The following is a 17506-nucleotide window of genomic DNA, read 5'->3' on the forward strand; positions in this document are numbered from 1 at the left end:
TCCGTGTTGTGTCACGTGCACATTTAATGCTCACAGCGTCACATTGTCGCCTCCTGGTGCTCCGGAGTGTGGAACAGGGGCGTCGTCTTCATCCAACCGTCCTCCTTTAGTCATACTTTCCGTCAAGTTTAGTAAGACCACCCTAATATACACATTGTAATTACACAGTTTGTGCGACAGAGGGCGCATGTGAGAACGTATCGTCTCTCTCACAACAGAAGAAGGATCAAGTGACCAATCAGATGCGCCGCCTAGAAATCAACAAGGAAGTCGTTTTAAGGCGCCAATTTTGTTCGCGTCGTTCAAATTGAAATAGTTCTTTTATGTGTTTTGTGTGTTTTAACCAGCTCTAAAATTGCGACAATGACTGAAAACACGTTCCCCGTCTATACTGCGGATGCGATAGTGAACTTTTACCGAACAGAAGTTCTCACTGGTCAAGAGGCGAAACACTTCACCAAGAGCGATCTGACCCCTGCTCCGAAGGTACCGTTAACGTCTGTCCAGCACATTTCATATTTAATATTAACGACATAAAGAGTACGTTTGAAAGGATTTGTCAGAAAGTAGAACATATGGATGGAATTGATAGCGAAACTGGTGCGAGAGACCGAACTGAGGAGTTGATTCCACATGATGTGAGAGAGACGTCAGCTGTGCCAAATTCCATTCAAAAATGCGACGGTTTAACGTCGTTTTGCTCACCAGCAAAGGCAAATACCTTTAACGGTGTAAGATTCAATACCTTTTACAAGTGAATAGGACCAGCTAAAAGACAGGTCTATTGTCTTTTCTTTTTTTTTTAAGTATTTTACGAATACGTTGGCTCAGTCTTGACAAACAGAGTTTCAATATGCAAAATTATCTTGAAAGTAGTAATGAGACTTATCTGGACAATGCTGGTAAAATATGCAGAAAGGTTTCCAAACACATGTTGCATTTATTCTCAACGTTTAGTAATACGTATTTAAACTTTTGCTATTATGAGGTGTATTCTGATCACTGTGATTTTCATGTATTGCAAGCCAGTTTATGCTTTCTCATTCTTCTCATACTGTAACACAATACTCAAATGCACATAATGTACATTGGAAGTCTTGTATGTTGTGTACTGTAACTCCTCTGCCATGAGTCAGCAAGGGAAACACAAAAGGTCTGTAACTTTGGGAGACACCCACTTGATTTGACTCAGATAGAGCAACAACGGCTAGTCGATTAATAGATAGTTAATCGACTGAATTAATTTGCAACAATTCCTGTGATCGGTTCATCGTTTTAGTTATTTTTCTGAGCAAATACAGTGAACATTATCTGGTTCCAGCTTCTCCGATGTGAGTGTTATTGCTTTCAAACGCATTGCATTGCAATAAAATATTATTTTCATTATGGATTCATCTGCTGATTATTTTCTTGATGAATAGTTTTGTCCATAAAATGTCAGAAAATGTTGAGAAAGGTGCCAGCTATAATCTGCCAAAGCCCAAAATGATTTATTGGAATTTATTCAACCATCAGTCCAAGACCCCAAAATATTCAGTTTACAATCAGATATGACCAAGAAAAGCAGCAGATCATTACATTAAAGAGGCTTTAACCAGCATGTTTGGGGGGGGGGATGAGTAAAACAATGAATTGAGGAAATAACCGGCACATTAATCAGTAATGAAATTGTTATTTGGGACTGCTGATTTGCACAGGACAAGGACCGTGCATTTTGTCCCCCATCTCAATGCCTCATCGCACAGCACAGCACGAACCGGATGTTGTTTGAGTCTCAGCCCTCTGTGGTCACATCAACTGCACGTCATTAAACATAGCGCTCAATCGCTCTCTCTTACAGCCCGAGACCGTTCAAACGTTGTACATGAGGGTGTTGCATCTCCTGTACCGTTTCAGACCCGAGTGTCACTCCATGGTAAGTACTGATGGGTAACCTTTACCTGTTTGCATCCCAGCATGCGTAGCAGTTCATAAACTCTTGATTTCACTATAGATTCCAGTTTACACTGAGCTATATATATATGTGTGTGTGTGTGTAGGGACTGATGTGGTGGTACATTGATCTTCCTCTTTGTCTTTCCACAGGTTCCACTTTTGGAGAACATTCAGCACCCAGCATATCATGAGGGGGCAACTGCTATCGTTAGCGTCTACATGCGCATGTGAGTGTTCTTGCTTTTCTCCTCTGGATGTAACACAATATGTACCAACCGCCCACAGAGCGAAAGATGTGACGATGGCTGAGAGCATGTTCATGGATATATCTAGATATGCTGTATGAAAGCAAACTCAATAGGCTCAAACAAGCAGTAGCACATTGCTGTTTATCTTCCTCTTACTTCAGTAGCTGAAAGGCTACAGAACATACTTTTTTAACAACACTGTGTGGGATATCTCTTTTAGGCGGCAGTTTCTGCCGATGTGCTTGGTGTATGAGTTTTCGCTGAATGACCTTCTAGCTCCCAGTAAGTATACGTTTTTCCCCTTTTATCTGTCCCGAGCTTCTCTCAAAAACTAAATCGCATATTTGTGCATCTGACGTTTGATAACTAGACGTCAGATAACCCCCGGATAATGGTCTTGCTCTTCCTTTAAGAAAAACAGAAGACTCTGACTGTTCTGAGTGGCATCATGAACTTTCTCCACTTCAGGAAGCAGAGGATGGACATGGTCTTGGAGAAGCAAGCCAAGTTTGTACGTTATATCGGTTCTAACACCTCCAGCTTTCTCTGAATAATAAGAGGTCTAAAGTATAACGGAGGGCCACTTTAAGTAGAAGTATCCTGATAACTGGTTTGAAGTTTGTGAAAATGATCTCTAGAAAATAGATGGAGTTAGGACTATAATGCAGAGATGCAGAGGAATATTGATATTATGTTTATATCTTGATTTTTATTTTATTCATAATCGAACCGCAAGCTTGTTTTTCGCTCTGCTGACGCCTGGTTCAGTGTGTGTGTGCGTGTGTGTGTTTGGAGCTGTTGATGTCGTAACAATGACTCTCTCTCTGTTGTCAGAGGGCGGACATGGACAGGCTGCAGGCTTACAACAAAGGCAATTTAGAAGCAGAGAAGAAGATTGAGATGCTGACGTAAGCCTTGGATTAAATACGTGTGATGTTGTTGTTGTTATTGTTTGGTGTATTGCTGCTTCCATCTTGACGTTTAACTGCTTTTGTGCTGTTTTATAGCATTTAAATGTAATATTTCTATATTTCTTTTTTACTGTTTTCTGACATTTTATACACTAAACGAATTGCGTAATCAAATACATAGTGGGCAGATTGATGATGATGATGATGATGGTTTTGCATCTGTGTACGGGGGGGGTTAAATTTGCTCTGGATCTCTATGTGCAGTTTCTAACACCCTGATAGTGGCACCAGCCAACAGTCTCTGCGCTGTGTTTATTAATGGTGGTGGAGTAACGGTCTAACCTTGGTCCAGGATCAGAGACTTTTACAATACTATTAAAACCATTACAAAATACACAAAGTAAACTACTAACACAGATAGACACAGTACACGTGGATTATCACTCTGGACGTCAATATTGTTACTGTCTCTCTCAGATAGACAACATTCATATTTACAGATGTTTGTTTTCAACACTCACCTTGGGGATACAAGCCCAGTCTGACTTACAGCTGCATCGTTACCATGGCTTAGTATTAAATTTGACATATAAAATATGAAAATAACATAAATACGTACACCTTACAACTTTCAAATAAAGGTAAAATTACTGACAAAATTAAGCTTTTCCTATTAGACATAGTAACCATTTAAAGCTGAAATTATGCTTTTTAAAGTAACATTCAAGAGGCATATGTCACATCTGCAACCCTAAACTCTTCTGGTCGAAACAAATGTTACTGCTTCTTTCATTAACAATCATGTTTTCAGAATCGCACTCCTCGCACGTCCTCGCCAGTGACACAAAAAGACCAAAGTTATCCCTTTGTCTCGCGTCTTGTTCAGGACCATCCCGCCAGAGCAGCAGGCCGAGGCTGACGAGTTGGCAGCCGCACTCTCCGAGCTGCAAGCCACCACCATGCACGAATACCAGGAAGTGGTAGGTGGTGATGGAACACCATCAAAATGATAAATAAAATAAAAAAACTGTTTGTTTGTTGAAATAAATGCTTCTCCTTTCAGAATGCAAAAAACGACAGCATCGCTGAGTGGAAAACCAAAATTGCAGAGAAGACTCAGAAAGTGGTATGTGACAAATGTTGGCTGCCAACCTTTTTCTGCGGTACGGAAGACGGATCAAAGTTGCAGACAGTAAAAGTCGAGGTGTGTGTGTGTGTGTGTGTGTCAGGCCCAGGTGAAGGTGGACGTCAGCAACCTGAAGGAAGACGTCGGCAAGCTCAAGTCTCAGATTGTGGAGTCTCCAGAGGAGCTGAAGAGTCAGATGGAGAGGATGAGGGAGAACGTCAAGAACATCAAGAACTCCATCGTGAGTGGGGACAGCAAACAGGGTTGGACCGAGGCATGCAGCCAGTTTACTGTGCCACTCATTCTGATGACGCCACTGCTTTCAGGAGGAAACGGACGAGCGCGTGGTGGAGCTCCAGAGCATGGTGCAGAGCGTGACTCACACGGAGGCTGAGATCCAGCAGATGTACAACCTGCTGCAGGACCTGGAGAGCAGCATGAACAACACCAAGCAGCGGCAGGAGGAGGTAGGACCTCTGGATCCAGATCTGTCTTAGCTGCAACCATTACTCGATCAATCCATTTTTTTCCAAAATGCCAACTATTTGTTTGCTGGTTCCAGCTTCTTAAGCGTGAGGATTTGCTGCTTTTCTTTGTGGTTTATGAGAGTAAATGAAGAGTCTTTGGGTTTCGGACTGTCTGTTGAACAAAAGAAGCAATGTGACGGCGTCACTTTGGGCTCTGAGAAATTGCGACGAGCATTTTTCACAATTTTCTGACTAAACGATTCATCGTGACAATAATCAGCAGATTAATCCATAATGAAAATAATCCTCAGCTGCAGCCCGACACCGATCGATATCCCTATCAACCCCAGCAGATATATTATGGCCTTTTTGTGCTAAGGAGCAGTAAACCTTCAAAATAAATCACATGAAGACCACGGGGGGAAAAAAGAACTGATAGAGATGAGATTGTATCAGCCGATATTCGCACAGAAACCTTTTACTGATGAGATGAGTGGGACATGTTACAGTTGAGACTCCTTTCTAAACAGCTTTACATTCTATCGTGTGTGTGTGTGTGTAGCACCAGGAGCTGACGGCTCAGTATGAGAAGAAGCAGAAGGAGCTGAAGAACCTGTGCATTGAGGAGGGCCAGCTGAAGAGAGCTCTGGGCATGAAGCTGGACAAACAGTCCAAACAGAACATCCGCAGGCAGAAGAAGAGGGAGACGAAGGAGCAGCACGTTGAAGAAGTGTTGGGGTAATAACACCGCTGGTCATTCCTACAATATCACGGAAGTTAACGGCGTTGTAAAGTTGGTAAATGGAAAGAATTTGACAAACCCAGTTTTTTTTTTTTCCCAGGCAGTGTAACCAAATCCATCAGAAGCGCGAGGACATGGCCGATAAAATCCAAGAGATCTCCAGGGAGGCGCAACAGCTGAAGGCCAAGATCCAGAGCCTGAGAGACGTCTGCAGCAAAGAGACAGGGAAAGCTCAGGTAGGACCACGACAGGGAGCGCCCGCCCCCCTATATATACATGTAGATATGGTTTCATGGTTTGGGACTAACACGTTTCGCTCGCTGTGTCCAGGCTCTGTACGACACCCTCTCGACTTCAATGGATGAGCTGCACAGGAGAATTGAGATGCACGTTGTGGACCTGAAACGCGACGTCACCAAGATGTCTGCCAACTTTTAAATGCTTTTTACATTTCAGCATATTACTGCATGGTGTTACTTCTGTCGTGTGTTTTTTTTAAATGTCCTAACCCTGTGTTGCCCTTTTTGACCTTCTTACTATTTAAAATGTTCAAAATAGAGTTGTATATTAATGACGAAACGCTGCCATCTTTGACATTTAGTTAATAAATCTGTTGTGTCCAGACTGTGTGGCTCAAAGGCTTCCATGCTTCAGAATGAGCAAGTGTTGTCTTTTAATACATTCAGGAATGGCCAAACAAATATATGTTCTGTGATCAGCCACGCCTGAACCTACTTTCCAAAACGTCCGCTACCTTAGTGGTTTAGTACAACAAAACAACTTTATGAATTGTAAAGAAACTGACCTAGAGACAGTTAAAAAGATGCCTAAATAGGCTGAAGAAACCACCCCTTAAAGACCAACACTTTCTAACTTCCCTAGAGTTACCCTGCCTACTGAGGACATACATCTTCAAAAATGGGTCATAAATAAAAAAAATATATATATCTATCTATATATATATATATCTACAAAATAACTACAGATTTGAAATATGCGGTCATGGATTGCACAGCGTGAACAAATCGATTTTCAAATCAATTTTCATACCGAGCAGAAATGACTGGAGGCAAAGTGGCTGACTAGAATAGTAGGAGAAATATAATATGAAATGTTCATATTGACTTCCGAGTCCACTGAATCCTTCAGCCAGGTGGTTCATGGTAGATAAATAAATATTAAGCCCCTCGCTCAGTGGTTTTAATACACATTTATTTAATACGATCTTAATGTCTTCATGGTAAATATGTGGTCAAATCAGGAGTTTTAGTTTCAGTGTTTATTAAATTGAGACAAACTAGTGTTTTTGTCTGTGCTGGTCAAATGCTTTAGTGCTCAACAAATGAAAAGAATCTGCTGCTTTTGCTTTTGTTAGCTGACGTCTCCATGTTTGGGCTCCCTCTTGGGTGCTTCCTCCGAGTTGGGACGGGACCTGTTGGACTTCTTGAACGTGGCCAGCTGAGCTCTGTAATCTTTGACCTGGGTCCTCACCGAACGCAGCTCTTCACGCAGTTCGTTGATCTCCGTGATCAGAGTCACGTTCTCCTGCGGAGCAGACACGGTCGCTGTTAGAATATCCGCCGTCAGACTACGCCACGGTGCCATGCAGCGTTCTCTGTTTCACACTGTACCTTCATGATCTTGACGTAGACCTTCTCATGCTCCTCTGCAGATTTGGCCAGCCTCGTCTTGAGACTGGTAACGGTCCTCTCCAGGTGATTGCGCTGGTGGCAGAATGCCCTCTGAATATCTTCGTCCACACTGTTTTTCTCCACCTTGGATATGCACACACGCACACGCACACACACACACACACACGGTTCACATACTCCTGCATTTATTACGTTACATGTAAATTACACATCTATGTGGACCACTCACCCCATCAGTCTGCGGTACATAGCGGGCGTAGATCATCTGCACACTGTCCTTCAGTTTCTTAGGCTCCTGGATGAAGCCAGCACAGTTATGGAGTTCTGACTTGAGCCGCTGAAGGTGTGTCTCCAAATCTCTCCCCTGACCACAGAAAAGCTGTTAGAAGTGCCTTTTGTACATACTGCAAACACAAGAGAGCCAATTCGAAAGGTACGCCTTTCAGCTATGTGAGAGGCTCCAGTCAACATTTGACAATATCAAAAAAAACTGTTGCTAGCTAATCACAATATATTCAAGCTGGAAAAGCAGCACGTACAGCATGTGCATCATCCTGCCATCATCAGTATAGATATATACAGAGAGTGTCTTTAGGCGTGTGCTCACTTTCTGCATCTCCTTGCGCATCTCCTTGTCTCGGGTCCTCAGTCTGAGCCTCAGCTCAGAGACGGTGAGCTTCAGCTGAGTGTTGCTCTTGTCGATTTGCACCAGCTCCTCCTGCAGCTGTCAAACAGCAGAGACAGCGCATCACCGTCAACACTGCAGAGACTGTTTATCTTGACAAGTCGGACAAAATGAGGCTCACAGCGAGACTTTTCTTAAAATGACTGGACTATCTGCTCATGCAGGGCTGTCAGATGTGTTTTGCTGAAGCTGTTAGAAAACCTTTTCCATCATCCACACACACACGCACACACACACACACCAGGTGGATCCGCTCCTTCTTCCCGTTGATGTCGTCTTGCTGAGGCTCAGTCTGTTTCTTCAACTCGTTTAACTGGAAATCAAGAACGAACTTCAACTTCTCCAGCTCCTGGTTCTTCTTCTTCAAGCTGGAGATGGTCTTATCCTGTATGTGTGAGGGGGGTTTAGAGGACGATTATGGTCATAACAATATCTAATATTGCCTCTGCAGCAGGACATAATCTCCAGGCTGAGAACTAGTCATTTTCAACAGGTTTATCGCCCCACTGACCCAGAAGCTGTCATGTAAGTCTACATTAGATCTCATATTTCATATTTCATGTCTAATTCACATGCTTCTTTCAGGATCTTATCTCTTATTTGTATTTGTTTAAGTGGAATGCATGCATCTCTTGCTGTCTATTCATGTCTTTCTATTAAAACGTGTTTTAGTTTCAAACTAAAGCGTAACTGCAGAGATTAAAAGAGTAAATGTCAAACATTTCAGAGAATCCCATCCCACAAAAAATGTAAAAAAAAAAAAAAAGTAAAAAAAACCTTAAAGATTTGAATCCAATTTATTTTTTAATGTATAAAACGCTGAAGCCCTGATCTCAGCCACCTTGTCCTGGTTGGTCTTTTCGTGTCCAGAGATCTGCCGCTTCAGGTCCTCAATGTCGCTCTCCAGGGAGCGGATCAGCCCCAGCTGGCCCTGCCGCTCCTGCTTCAGCTTGTTTATGTCTGCGCACCTGTCGTCGATGTGCCTCTGCAGACTGTAGAGCTGCGATCGGCGCGACCGGCCACCCGAGAGGAAGAGGAAACGCAAAGAGTAGGGGGTCGCATGAGAGACAGACGGAGGAGACACAAAATGAAAGCGTGTAACAGCAGCGCGGGCTCACCTTTTGTGCCATGATACCAGTTTCTCCTTTCAGGTTCGTGTTGGTCTCTTTCTCCGTGTGCAGTTTCCTCTCATACTTGATTTGGATGTCATGGACCATCCTCTCCTCGTCCTCCTCGACCTGCCTTATGGTCTCTTTAAACTCCCGGATCTGCTGCTGCGCCTCCTCCTGACACTGCACAAAATCAAAGTGGTTTCATGTGGTCTCCCTTCTCCTTCACACTTCCCCTACGTGCTCCTCCTGACTGACCTGAGCCAGGAGCCGGGTCTTCTCCTGCAGCTTGGCCTCGTAGAGCTGCGTCAGCTCCTTCAGGGCTTGGCTTTTGCTCTCCTCCGCGGCCGTCAGCTGCCTCACGTAGTCTTCCTGCATTCTTTGGTATCTATGCTGAAGATCCTGGTGCCTCTCGTGCTCCACTATCAGCTTCTGGCTGTAGGATAACTCTGCGTATGATTGATTGGTAGACAGACAGACAGAACAGAACGGTTGATCCCTGCAGAAACAAAGATATGCCGTCCCCTGGATTGTGGTGACCCTGATCCTGGTCCTCTTCTTACCTAAATCCTTCAGCTCTTTTGAGTGTTTCACAGTGACCTCCGCAGAACTCTCCTGGTGCTCACGTTCCTGCTTTTCCATCTCTGTCTTCATGGCCTGTAGGTGCAGTACATGTTATCAACAGACAAAAGTTATAGAGGCATGCAAATCCTGCAAACAGGTTGTCTATCTTATTTCTTTAATCCTTTAAAAAACGTACCACTGTGAAGTAATGCAGTGGTGTTAATACAAGACCTTGAGTCTTAGTAAATAAATACATTTCGACCTTAAACTGTGAGGTAGACAAAGATATTGAGTATATCTGGAGCCGAGCTGTCTGACAAGCGAGACCAGCGGACCTGTTGCACTGTTCTCTGAGATTCTATCTGCAGAGTAAACTTGTCCGAAAGCTCCTTCATCCTCTCGTTGTAGTTCATGTCCTTCAGGCGGAGCTGGTACTCGTTCTCCATCTGCAGCTCCTCCAGACGCATCTTCAGCTCCAGCATGTTCTGGGTCTGCAACAGGGACAGACAGTACATACGTGTATAAGTGCAATACAAACACACAGGCACAGGTATTCCATAATAACATTTTGCTCTGGCGGCACAATATTGCAGTCACAGATTTGATGCGGGACAACACAGAATCTCATTAACATGACAGTTGTTATTTAGTCACACCGTTTAGTTTCCCCTAAACTGTGCATGTACAAGAGGGTCCTGGGTTCCCTTCCGCCAGGTGGGAGGGGCCTTTCTGTGAGGAGTTCACCTGTGTGTCAAACCTCGACCACTTACTGCGAAAAAAGGTCCATCCTTTAGGACATTATGTATTTTTTCTGTACATGGCTAATTGATAAAGGTGTTTTTATATATATATATATATATATGTATATATATGTGTATATATGTATATGTATATATACACACACACACACACACACACACACACACACACACACACACACACACACACACACACACACACACACACACACCCTGCTTTTGTTCATATGGATATTTGCCTGACGAATAATAACAATTTAGGGAATTTGTCAGTGAGCAGACGACCTCTCATTTCCTCTGTAACAGACTGGCAACCTGTCCAGGGTGGAGCACCCCTCTTGCCCAATGCATTCTGGGATATGCTCCAAACCCCCTGTGACCCTGTCCAGGATAAGTGGAATGCTGTAATACAAAACTGGCATCCACTTGTTAAAAAAAAAAAAAACACGTCACGTCGAGATACTGTTGACATCTCAGTGTGTTCCACCCTACCATCCATAACTGAGAGAAATGGGGGGGGGGCAGTGCAGTGTTTACAATACTAAACTGGTGCTGAGATATTACCTAATGTCACCATTACACTCAGCTAGTTTGATCTGGATAACGATAAGAGAAACATTTAGGAACTTGAGGGACTGTGGCTGTGGCTATACGTGTAGTCCACATTCTCAGACCTTCTCCTCCAGGTCTGACTTGGTGACAAGGATCTCTTCAGTGTGGACGATCTGCCTGCTGCTCTTCAGGCCGCGGCCCTCCTTGTCGATGATCTTCCACATCAGCAGGCAGCCATCTTCAGACGCCGTCAGCAGGAACTGATCGTCAGCCGTGATCACCACCTGAGGACACACAAGCTCAATCAGTCATTTCTCGCTGGAAAACCTTTCCAAAGGTGCACTTCAGCATTTAGACCAACCTTGGTAACGGGGCCACAGTGTCCCTGGTACACGATCCATTCCTTCTGGATGGGCAACGGGTATTTAATGGCTCTGATGGTTCCACTGGAAGTCCCGGTGAAGACAACCCTGCCGGAGTGAGACACTGCCACGGCGGTGTGAGCCACTTCATCAGCAGGGACCTCCCTCAGGACCTGTGGACCAATGACCAAAGATATTCATTCATTTTTCTTGAGTGACGCATAGGAGGTGCAGAGGTGCTGGATATGCTATTCCAAGAAGAAGGTTGTGGTCTTTTCCACATTCCTTGTTCCTTCCAGCTTTATAGCAATGGATACATTTCCATGGTTGAATCCCTTGGTTTGTTATTTGCGTCTTAATTCGTGATGTTGCAGCATTGTTGGCATTGCTGAGTATGTTTTTTTAATGTATTATTTATTATCAAAAACATTTAAGCCACCAGTGATTCAGCCTTGACCAGAGGTTCCCAAACAACAGCTCAATAGCTGTGCAAACAGGGATTTTTTTACGTTCTCAGATTGTTGAAGAGGTAAAACTATCCTGTATTTTGCATGAAAAAGAAAAATCAACAATAGACGTCCAAATGGAGAGAAATATGTTCTTCTGAAAGCTGCTCTAATCGACTCTTTTGATCAAATGACTGTGTGTGTTGTGAAAGGTGTAACTTGTAGTGGTGAATCCACACAGAGAAGTATTCATCTCTGCAGCTCCCCTTGGCTTTACAGAGCGTTTTAGCATCTTTCAGCTCATTCTTTCGGTTTGGTTAGCGACTGGCTGGTGAACCTTTAGCAGCTAAAGTAGCCAGATCTTTTTCTCAGGAGTTGGTGGAGACCAAAAACACAGCTAAAACACGTTAATACGTTAGCCACAACAACTTTATGAGGTGATAATATGAGTGAAAAAAAGTCTCATATCATTGCTAAAACATCCCTCCTACATGAACAATATAATCATTATACTTTCTGGAACCTCAGGGGAGAGACTCCACAGAGATCCAGCAGCGTGTCGGTCTTGCTGACCTGACAGTCCTGGATCTCCTTCAGTGTGAGGTCTGTTCCCACAGCCAGGATGGTCTTGCAGTCTGAAGAGAAGGCAACACCTGTGTAGCTGCAGGACTTGAGGACGCTCTCGGACTCGCGCTTGCCGCTCTGCGTGTTCCACTCGTACACCGCGCCGTCCATCCCACAGGACACCAGCCGGCTGTCGTCCACACTCCATTCAATGCCGCGCACCTGCGAGAAAGGGGAGGCGTGGTCACCGCTGCCCAAATCGTTTGACAAATATGACCAAAAGGATGCCTGACCCACCTTTCCATTGTGGCCCTTCAGGTTGAGGACGTTCTCAAAGGAGGTGATGGAGTAGATGTGGATGACATTTCCATTGACAGCTGCAAACATGTGGCCGCCGTGGCTAAAAGCACACTAGGGTGTGGAGAGAGAGAGAAGGTGAAGGCCGAGAGCTCAAAAGGGGGCTGTGATATCAGCAAACCAGACCCACGCAACCCACCTCTCTGCAGCTGCGCACGGTGAACTCCTTGAAGGTGCGGATGTCATCGATGAGTAGGTTCATCAGCCTGAGTTTGTCCGAAAAGCCCACCAGGATGAAGAGGCCCGTGGGGTGCAGAGCCACGCTGTGCGCCTCCTCCTGGAACTCCTTGTACAGCTCCAACACTCTAGAGACAATTCACAGAGAGGCAATGAAGAGACACAGTAGTATGTCCTTAGCATGCCATACTAGGCCCCCCCCCCTCCCAGGTCGGTCCCTCTTCTCCTCCCTCTGGCATGCCCCTGTGCCTCACTCAAAACACGATCAGTGTGCAGAGAAATGAAGCAACTACGTCACTTGACACAGACAACGTAGCAAAGAGCTCGGTGTGATTTTGTCTCTTACTTTGTTTCGTAGTTCCAGATGCGGACGGAGCGGTCCAGAGAGCTGGTGGCTGCGAGGGGCTTTCGAATGCACACGGACAAACCAGTGATGGACTTGGAGTGGAAGGACTGTGACAGGAACTCAAAATGAGCGTGTTCCTCCTGATGGATAAGAGTTACAAACAACATCTCAGGGTCAACCTAAGGATCTGACGTTGCTTTGATGTCTAAAAGTGGAGGAACGCAAGGGGACGGATGTGCCAAGAAAGCAATGGAAGGTGGAGAAGGGACAAAGTGGGATGAAAGAAAGACTCAGGGATCCGGGCCCGGATCAGAGTACACTTGACCCCAAAGTCCAGTTTCCACTTAAAAACGTGGTCTCGAGTATGGTTCATGTGTACTCGGGTACGGTTCGCATCAGGTGTGAAAACGACTTATTAGTAATTACAACATTGACAATAGCAAGGTAAACAACAGAAATACATTGTTGACGTGGAAGAGTAATCTACCAGGAATGTGGGCGTGCACATGTTTGATTGGCCAACACAGTGCCTTGTCAGATGACATCAGACTGCATTGAGGGAAAAGTTTTTTTTGCCAAAGCACAGGTCTCATTGAAATGAATGGGAGGGAGGCCATGAAGAGCATCAGAGGGACTGTACTACCTTGTTCGTCTCCACAGAGGACAGGCTGAAGCTGTACAGCTGCCCTCTGTCTGTGCTGACGGCCAGAGTCTCCTCTGCCGGACTGATGCACATGGTGTCAACCTCCTGGCACTCAGCCGGGGTCAGCTCATTGCCGTGTGGGTCTGGAGGGATCTGACATTAAAGAATACACATCATGATCACTCTGACACACGCACACACACACACACACACACACACACACACACACACACACACACACACACACAGCCTGCGGTACCACTGTCACCCGACATCTACCGTCATTTACCCGTATCTCCCTGCTTCTTCTGTAACCGTCCTCCTCATTTTTTTCAAACAGGCAGATGGCGCCGGGCCCCAAAGAGCACGCAAAGCCCTTGGAGTAGGACAGAATGGCCGTGATGCGTGGCGCGCGGGGGCCCTCGTCCACGTCAGTGTCTTTGATCCTCTGCATCTCCCCTTGCCTGTGCAGTGAGCGAATGGCACAAACAGATCACCAAAACCATGCTGATCATTTGCATAAAGCAATGCGACCGAGCAGGGACTCTACTGCATCACCATTATACCCACAATCACTGTAAAACATGATGTTGAGGGTTGTATTCACAGGGAGACTAACGAAACACTCTTTCGCAATACAATTTTCCAATTTGACAAAAGGTCACTTTGACAAAAGGTCACTTTGACAAAAGGTCAAAAGGGTCTCTGTAACCTCACCTGTAACCTAACGCTTATCTGGCCTATGCTACACATCTAAAAAAATCAATCTGTGGTCCAACTCCTGACCTGTTAGACTGCTCCTGCACAGCCTTAGAGGCCGCGTTAATCTCTCTTCGCAGGTCTCCAGACTCGAACACCAGCAGCCGGCCCGTGTCCGTCCCAGTGATCACCCGCTCCTCCGTCATCCAGGCGTGACACAGGAAGTTGACGGACTCCACCTTGGGGGAGCTGCTCTGTTTCAGGGCTCCCTCTGAGTAGCGGAACAGCTTGAACACACCGGTCCCACTCACACAGAGCTGCATGTTGTTGTACGGGTTGAAGCTGACCTGATGGGACGTCAGTAAAATGAGCATAACATGCTCAGGGCAACGCATGCCTGCACAGAAAGGAGCTGTGATGCAGCGCTGGGAGACTCACCTGGGTAACAGGGTTGCTTGAGTTACTGGTCTTCACTGTTGCCAGCACCTTCTGTTTCTCCCAAAGCCAGAAGATCAGCATCCACTCCGGACCCCCCGTTTGGCCTATCAGGTACTTGGAATCAGGGGAGAAAGCCATACACACAAACTCTTGAACGAGCACGTCTCCTGCAGTCAGAACCTTCCTCTTCCTGCCCTGCTCGTGCTGCAGGTCCAGCACCGTGATGGCGGCCTTCCCCCCGCACTCTGACACTGCCAAGTAGCGCCGGTTGGCACTGATGGCCAGAGCACGCATGCCCTGGCTTTTCTCTGAGCCTGTGGAGACCACATGAGAGAAATACAAGGAATTCCACGGGACTAGTTCATACCACATGAGACACACAGGAACTCACTCGTGGAAACAGCATTAGCTAAAAGCCAAAAGACTTGACAGTGACGGTTATGAAAACAAGCATTACCTGGCAGGAACCTCTGACATCTGCGCACGGTGTTGTAGCACACACAGTTGTTACCGCAGGGGAAAACGACGGTTTGCTCGTCGAAGAAACACAAGTTGTTCCTCACACTCGTCCGCAGACCGAAGACGAAGTGGGACTGTGCGACAACAGCGGCCATGGTTCACTTCAACTGTAGAATCACTGAAAGCTACACACGCTCTCCACACATGAAGACTCGATACTTCCTCCAACTTCCGCGCACTTTTAATTTCAGATAAGAGCGCACGCGACTGTAGTACAACACACGGTTAGAGTCCCGTCGCCCAGGCAACCCAGGAAGTCCCGCGAGAGTCCCGTCAGAACTCGTTTGAAGTTCCCTCTCCACTGCCGGTCTCGTTGCCCTCGTCTATCACCCAGACTTTGCGTTTCTTCCTCCGCTTCTTTATCTTCCCCCCCGCGCTCATTGTGGCGAACTGCTGTTTGCCTGCTAATTTATGATGTGCGCTTCTTTCTCAATGACACGCGTGGGTCTCGCGGGATTTCGGCGGTTGCCTAGCGACGCAACCAGTGGCATGTTTATCGAGGGCTGAGGTCTGTGCAGAGGTGGTACCCAGCCCTGTACTTATATTGCAGCTTTGAGGTACTTACTTTACTTGAGTATACTATACTTCCACTTTATACTTCTACACTATGTTTCAGAGGGAAATATTGTACTTTTACTCCACTAATTTGTTTTTTACAGTCATACTAGTTACTTTGCATATTAAAGCTACAGTAGGCAATGTTATTGAATTATAATTTCGGTTGAAATAACGAATTTTGACCATTGCAACAATATTTGATTAAAAGAAAAAAATTACAATGTGTCTGTGAGCAGCCGCCCCCTTTGTATTTAGCCTTTTAAAAAACTGGACCAGGTCTGAATCAAACAACCAATCAGGGGTTAGCTAGCACGTAACAGGCCAATCACATTGACTCTGCACAAACGTCTTCTGCTGCTTCTACAGAAGGTTCCACCTTCTGGATTGGAGTGTGAATAAGAACAGTTGGAAGAGAGGAATCAAAACAGAGAACCTCCTGATTACCCTGGCCGGGTCCAGTTTTTTAAAAGACTAAATACAAAGGGGGCGGGTGCTCACAGACTCACATTTCTTTAAAGGATCCCTGCCATTAAATATTGTTAGTGACATGCAATGGTCAATATTAGTTATATCAACCAAAATTATAATTCAATAATATTGTCTACTGTAGCTTTAAGATTTTACATACAAATCATTTTATAAAATAGATGTGTTAAATATTATTACCATGCAGTAGATAAAGTAGTCAGTCGCTTCAGTCACAATGATCCAACAATATGATATATAATATATACTAATAGAACTCTGACAGGGCCTTTCTACTGCACAATGAAAACTTTAACTTTTAATATGTCAAGCACATTTTGCTGATTATATTTTTGCACTTTTCCGTAAATAGGACTTTGAATGCAGGAATTTCACTTACAATGGATGTATGTTTACATTGATGTATTGCTACGTTTCTCCTGTGGGATCTGACTCTGGCGTTGGCTTCAGGAATCCTCATTTTGAAGGAAAGTAAATAATGTGTGAGTAATGTGCTGTTTTGTATTCAGATCAATGGGAAGAGTGATAGGATAGCGTATAGGAACTTACATCACTCATATGGAAATTCAAGATAAGGAGGTAATGTTAGAACAAGAAGCAAATGTGAATGGCCTAGGAATAAAACGTAATATTTTGGTACTAAATCAGACGGTACAGATACAACATGGAGCAGCAGTGGGAGTTAGACATTTCCTTTTCACAGACATACATAAATAAAGCACAGCAATCCAGACCGCGTAAGTCAAAGGCTTTAATGGCATCATTCAATAACACCAGTGAGTGGTTTTACATCCAAGGCCCTCGTTTCAACACAGCAAAGACAAAGCAACTGATCCATCTGATATAAGTTTCATGTATCATGTAATGACCATTTAACTGAAGGTACATTTGCTGTATTATACTGGGAAACAGGTGAGGGGGAGTAACCGTAGGTGCACCTTTAGTTGAGATTGTTTTGACAAAAAATTTTTAAGCCTGACTGTCTGTATTTACATTTTGAGGGGTTTTTCATTGGTCCAATTCATGTGACGTGTATATGGCAGACAGATGAGCACCTGAATGCAAAGACCTGGTAAAAATGGTTGACGTTTCCAGTAATATTTCCCAACATTACTGATGTCAATGAATGAACCCCTGAATGCACCATGAAACAACACTGAGT

At 44.8% G+C, this 17506-nt stretch overlaps 2 protein-coding genes across 3 annotated transcripts; one reads left to right on the forward strand and one right to left on the reverse strand.

The window, feature by feature from the left end:
- The first annotated feature begins 363 nt into the window (after positions 1 to 363).
- On the forward strand, positions 364 to 5897 carry nuf2 (UF2 component of NDC80 kinetochore complex). Its single transcript, XM_070903324.1, has 13 exons — positions 364 to 486; positions 1841 to 1915; positions 2086 to 2162; positions 2404 to 2465; positions 2597 to 2694; positions 3018 to 3091; positions 3981 to 4074; positions 4158 to 4220; positions 4324 to 4461; positions 4547 to 4687; positions 5250 to 5425; positions 5530 to 5665; positions 5760 to 5897. The coding sequence occupies exons 1-13, from the start codon at positions 364 to 366 to the stop codon at positions 5865 to 5867; spliced, it is 1365 nt and encodes a 454-aa protein (XP_070759425.1). The 3' UTR covers positions 5868 to 5897.
- An 854-nt stretch (positions 5898 to 6751) lies between these two features.
- Positions 6752 to 15395, reverse strand: cfap57 (cilia and flagella associated protein 57). Of its 2 annotated transcripts, none has more exons than XM_070903252.1 (21): positions 15239 to 15395; positions 14782 to 15095; positions 14451 to 14690; positions 13934 to 14098; positions 13645 to 13797; positions 13002 to 13141; positions 12618 to 12783; positions 12419 to 12532; positions 12131 to 12343; positions 11111 to 11284; positions 10872 to 11033; positions 9775 to 9930; positions 9439 to 9532; positions 9134 to 9324; positions 8885 to 9058; positions 8608 to 8766; positions 8008 to 8151; positions 7689 to 7805; positions 7311 to 7445; positions 7061 to 7204; positions 6752 to 6974 (listed from the first exon to the last, which is right to left on the reverse strand). In XM_070903252.1, exons 1-21 carry the CDS (start codon positions 15393 to 15395, stop codon positions 6801 to 6803), a joined length of 3486 nt encoding a protein of 1161 aa, XP_070759353.1. In that variant the 3' UTR covers positions 6752 to 6800. The 2 variants fall into 2 exon arrangements, with proteins under 2 accessions (XP_070759353.1, XP_070759352.1); XM_070903251.1 differs by having other exon boundaries at positions 13934 to 14108; positions 14431 to 14690.
- Between the last annotated feature and the right edge of the window lie 2111 nt (positions 15396 to 17506).

Source organism: Enoplosus armatus, chromosome 3, assembly GCF_043641665.1.
Source record: "Enoplosus armatus isolate fEnoArm2 chromosome 3, fEnoArm2.hap1, whole genome shotgun sequence".
Classification (NCBI taxonomy): domain Eukaryota; kingdom Metazoa; phylum Chordata; class Actinopteri; order Centrarchiformes; family Enoplosidae; genus Enoplosus; species Enoplosus armatus.

Bases quoted from the DNA above. Each gene is read 5' to 3' on its own strand.
- nuf2 (XM_070903324.1), top strand. From the start codon at position 364: ATGACTGAAAACACGTTCCCCGTCTATACTGCGGATGCGATAGTGAAC. The intron at 2,466-2,596 runs GTAAGTATACGT...TCTTCCTTTAAG, and splicing joins GAATGACCTTCTAGCTCCCA to AAAAACAGAAGACTCTGACT. The intron at 2,695-3,017 runs GTACGTTATATC...CTCTGTTGTCAG, and splicing joins TGGAGAAGCAAGCCAAGTTT to AGGGCGGACATGGACAGGCT.
- cfap57 (XM_070903251.1), bottom strand. From the start codon at position 15,395: ATGGCCGCTGTTGTCGCACAGTCCCACTTCGTCTTCGGTCTGCGGACG. The intron at 9,533-9,774 runs GTCCGCTGGTCT...CTGCACCTACAG, and splicing joins CTCAGAGAACAGTGCAACAG to GCCATGAAGACAGAGATGGA. The intron at 6,975-7,060 runs GTACAGTGTGAA...TCTGCTCCGCAG, and splicing joins TCTACGTCAAGATCATGAAG to GAGAACGTGACTCTGATCAC.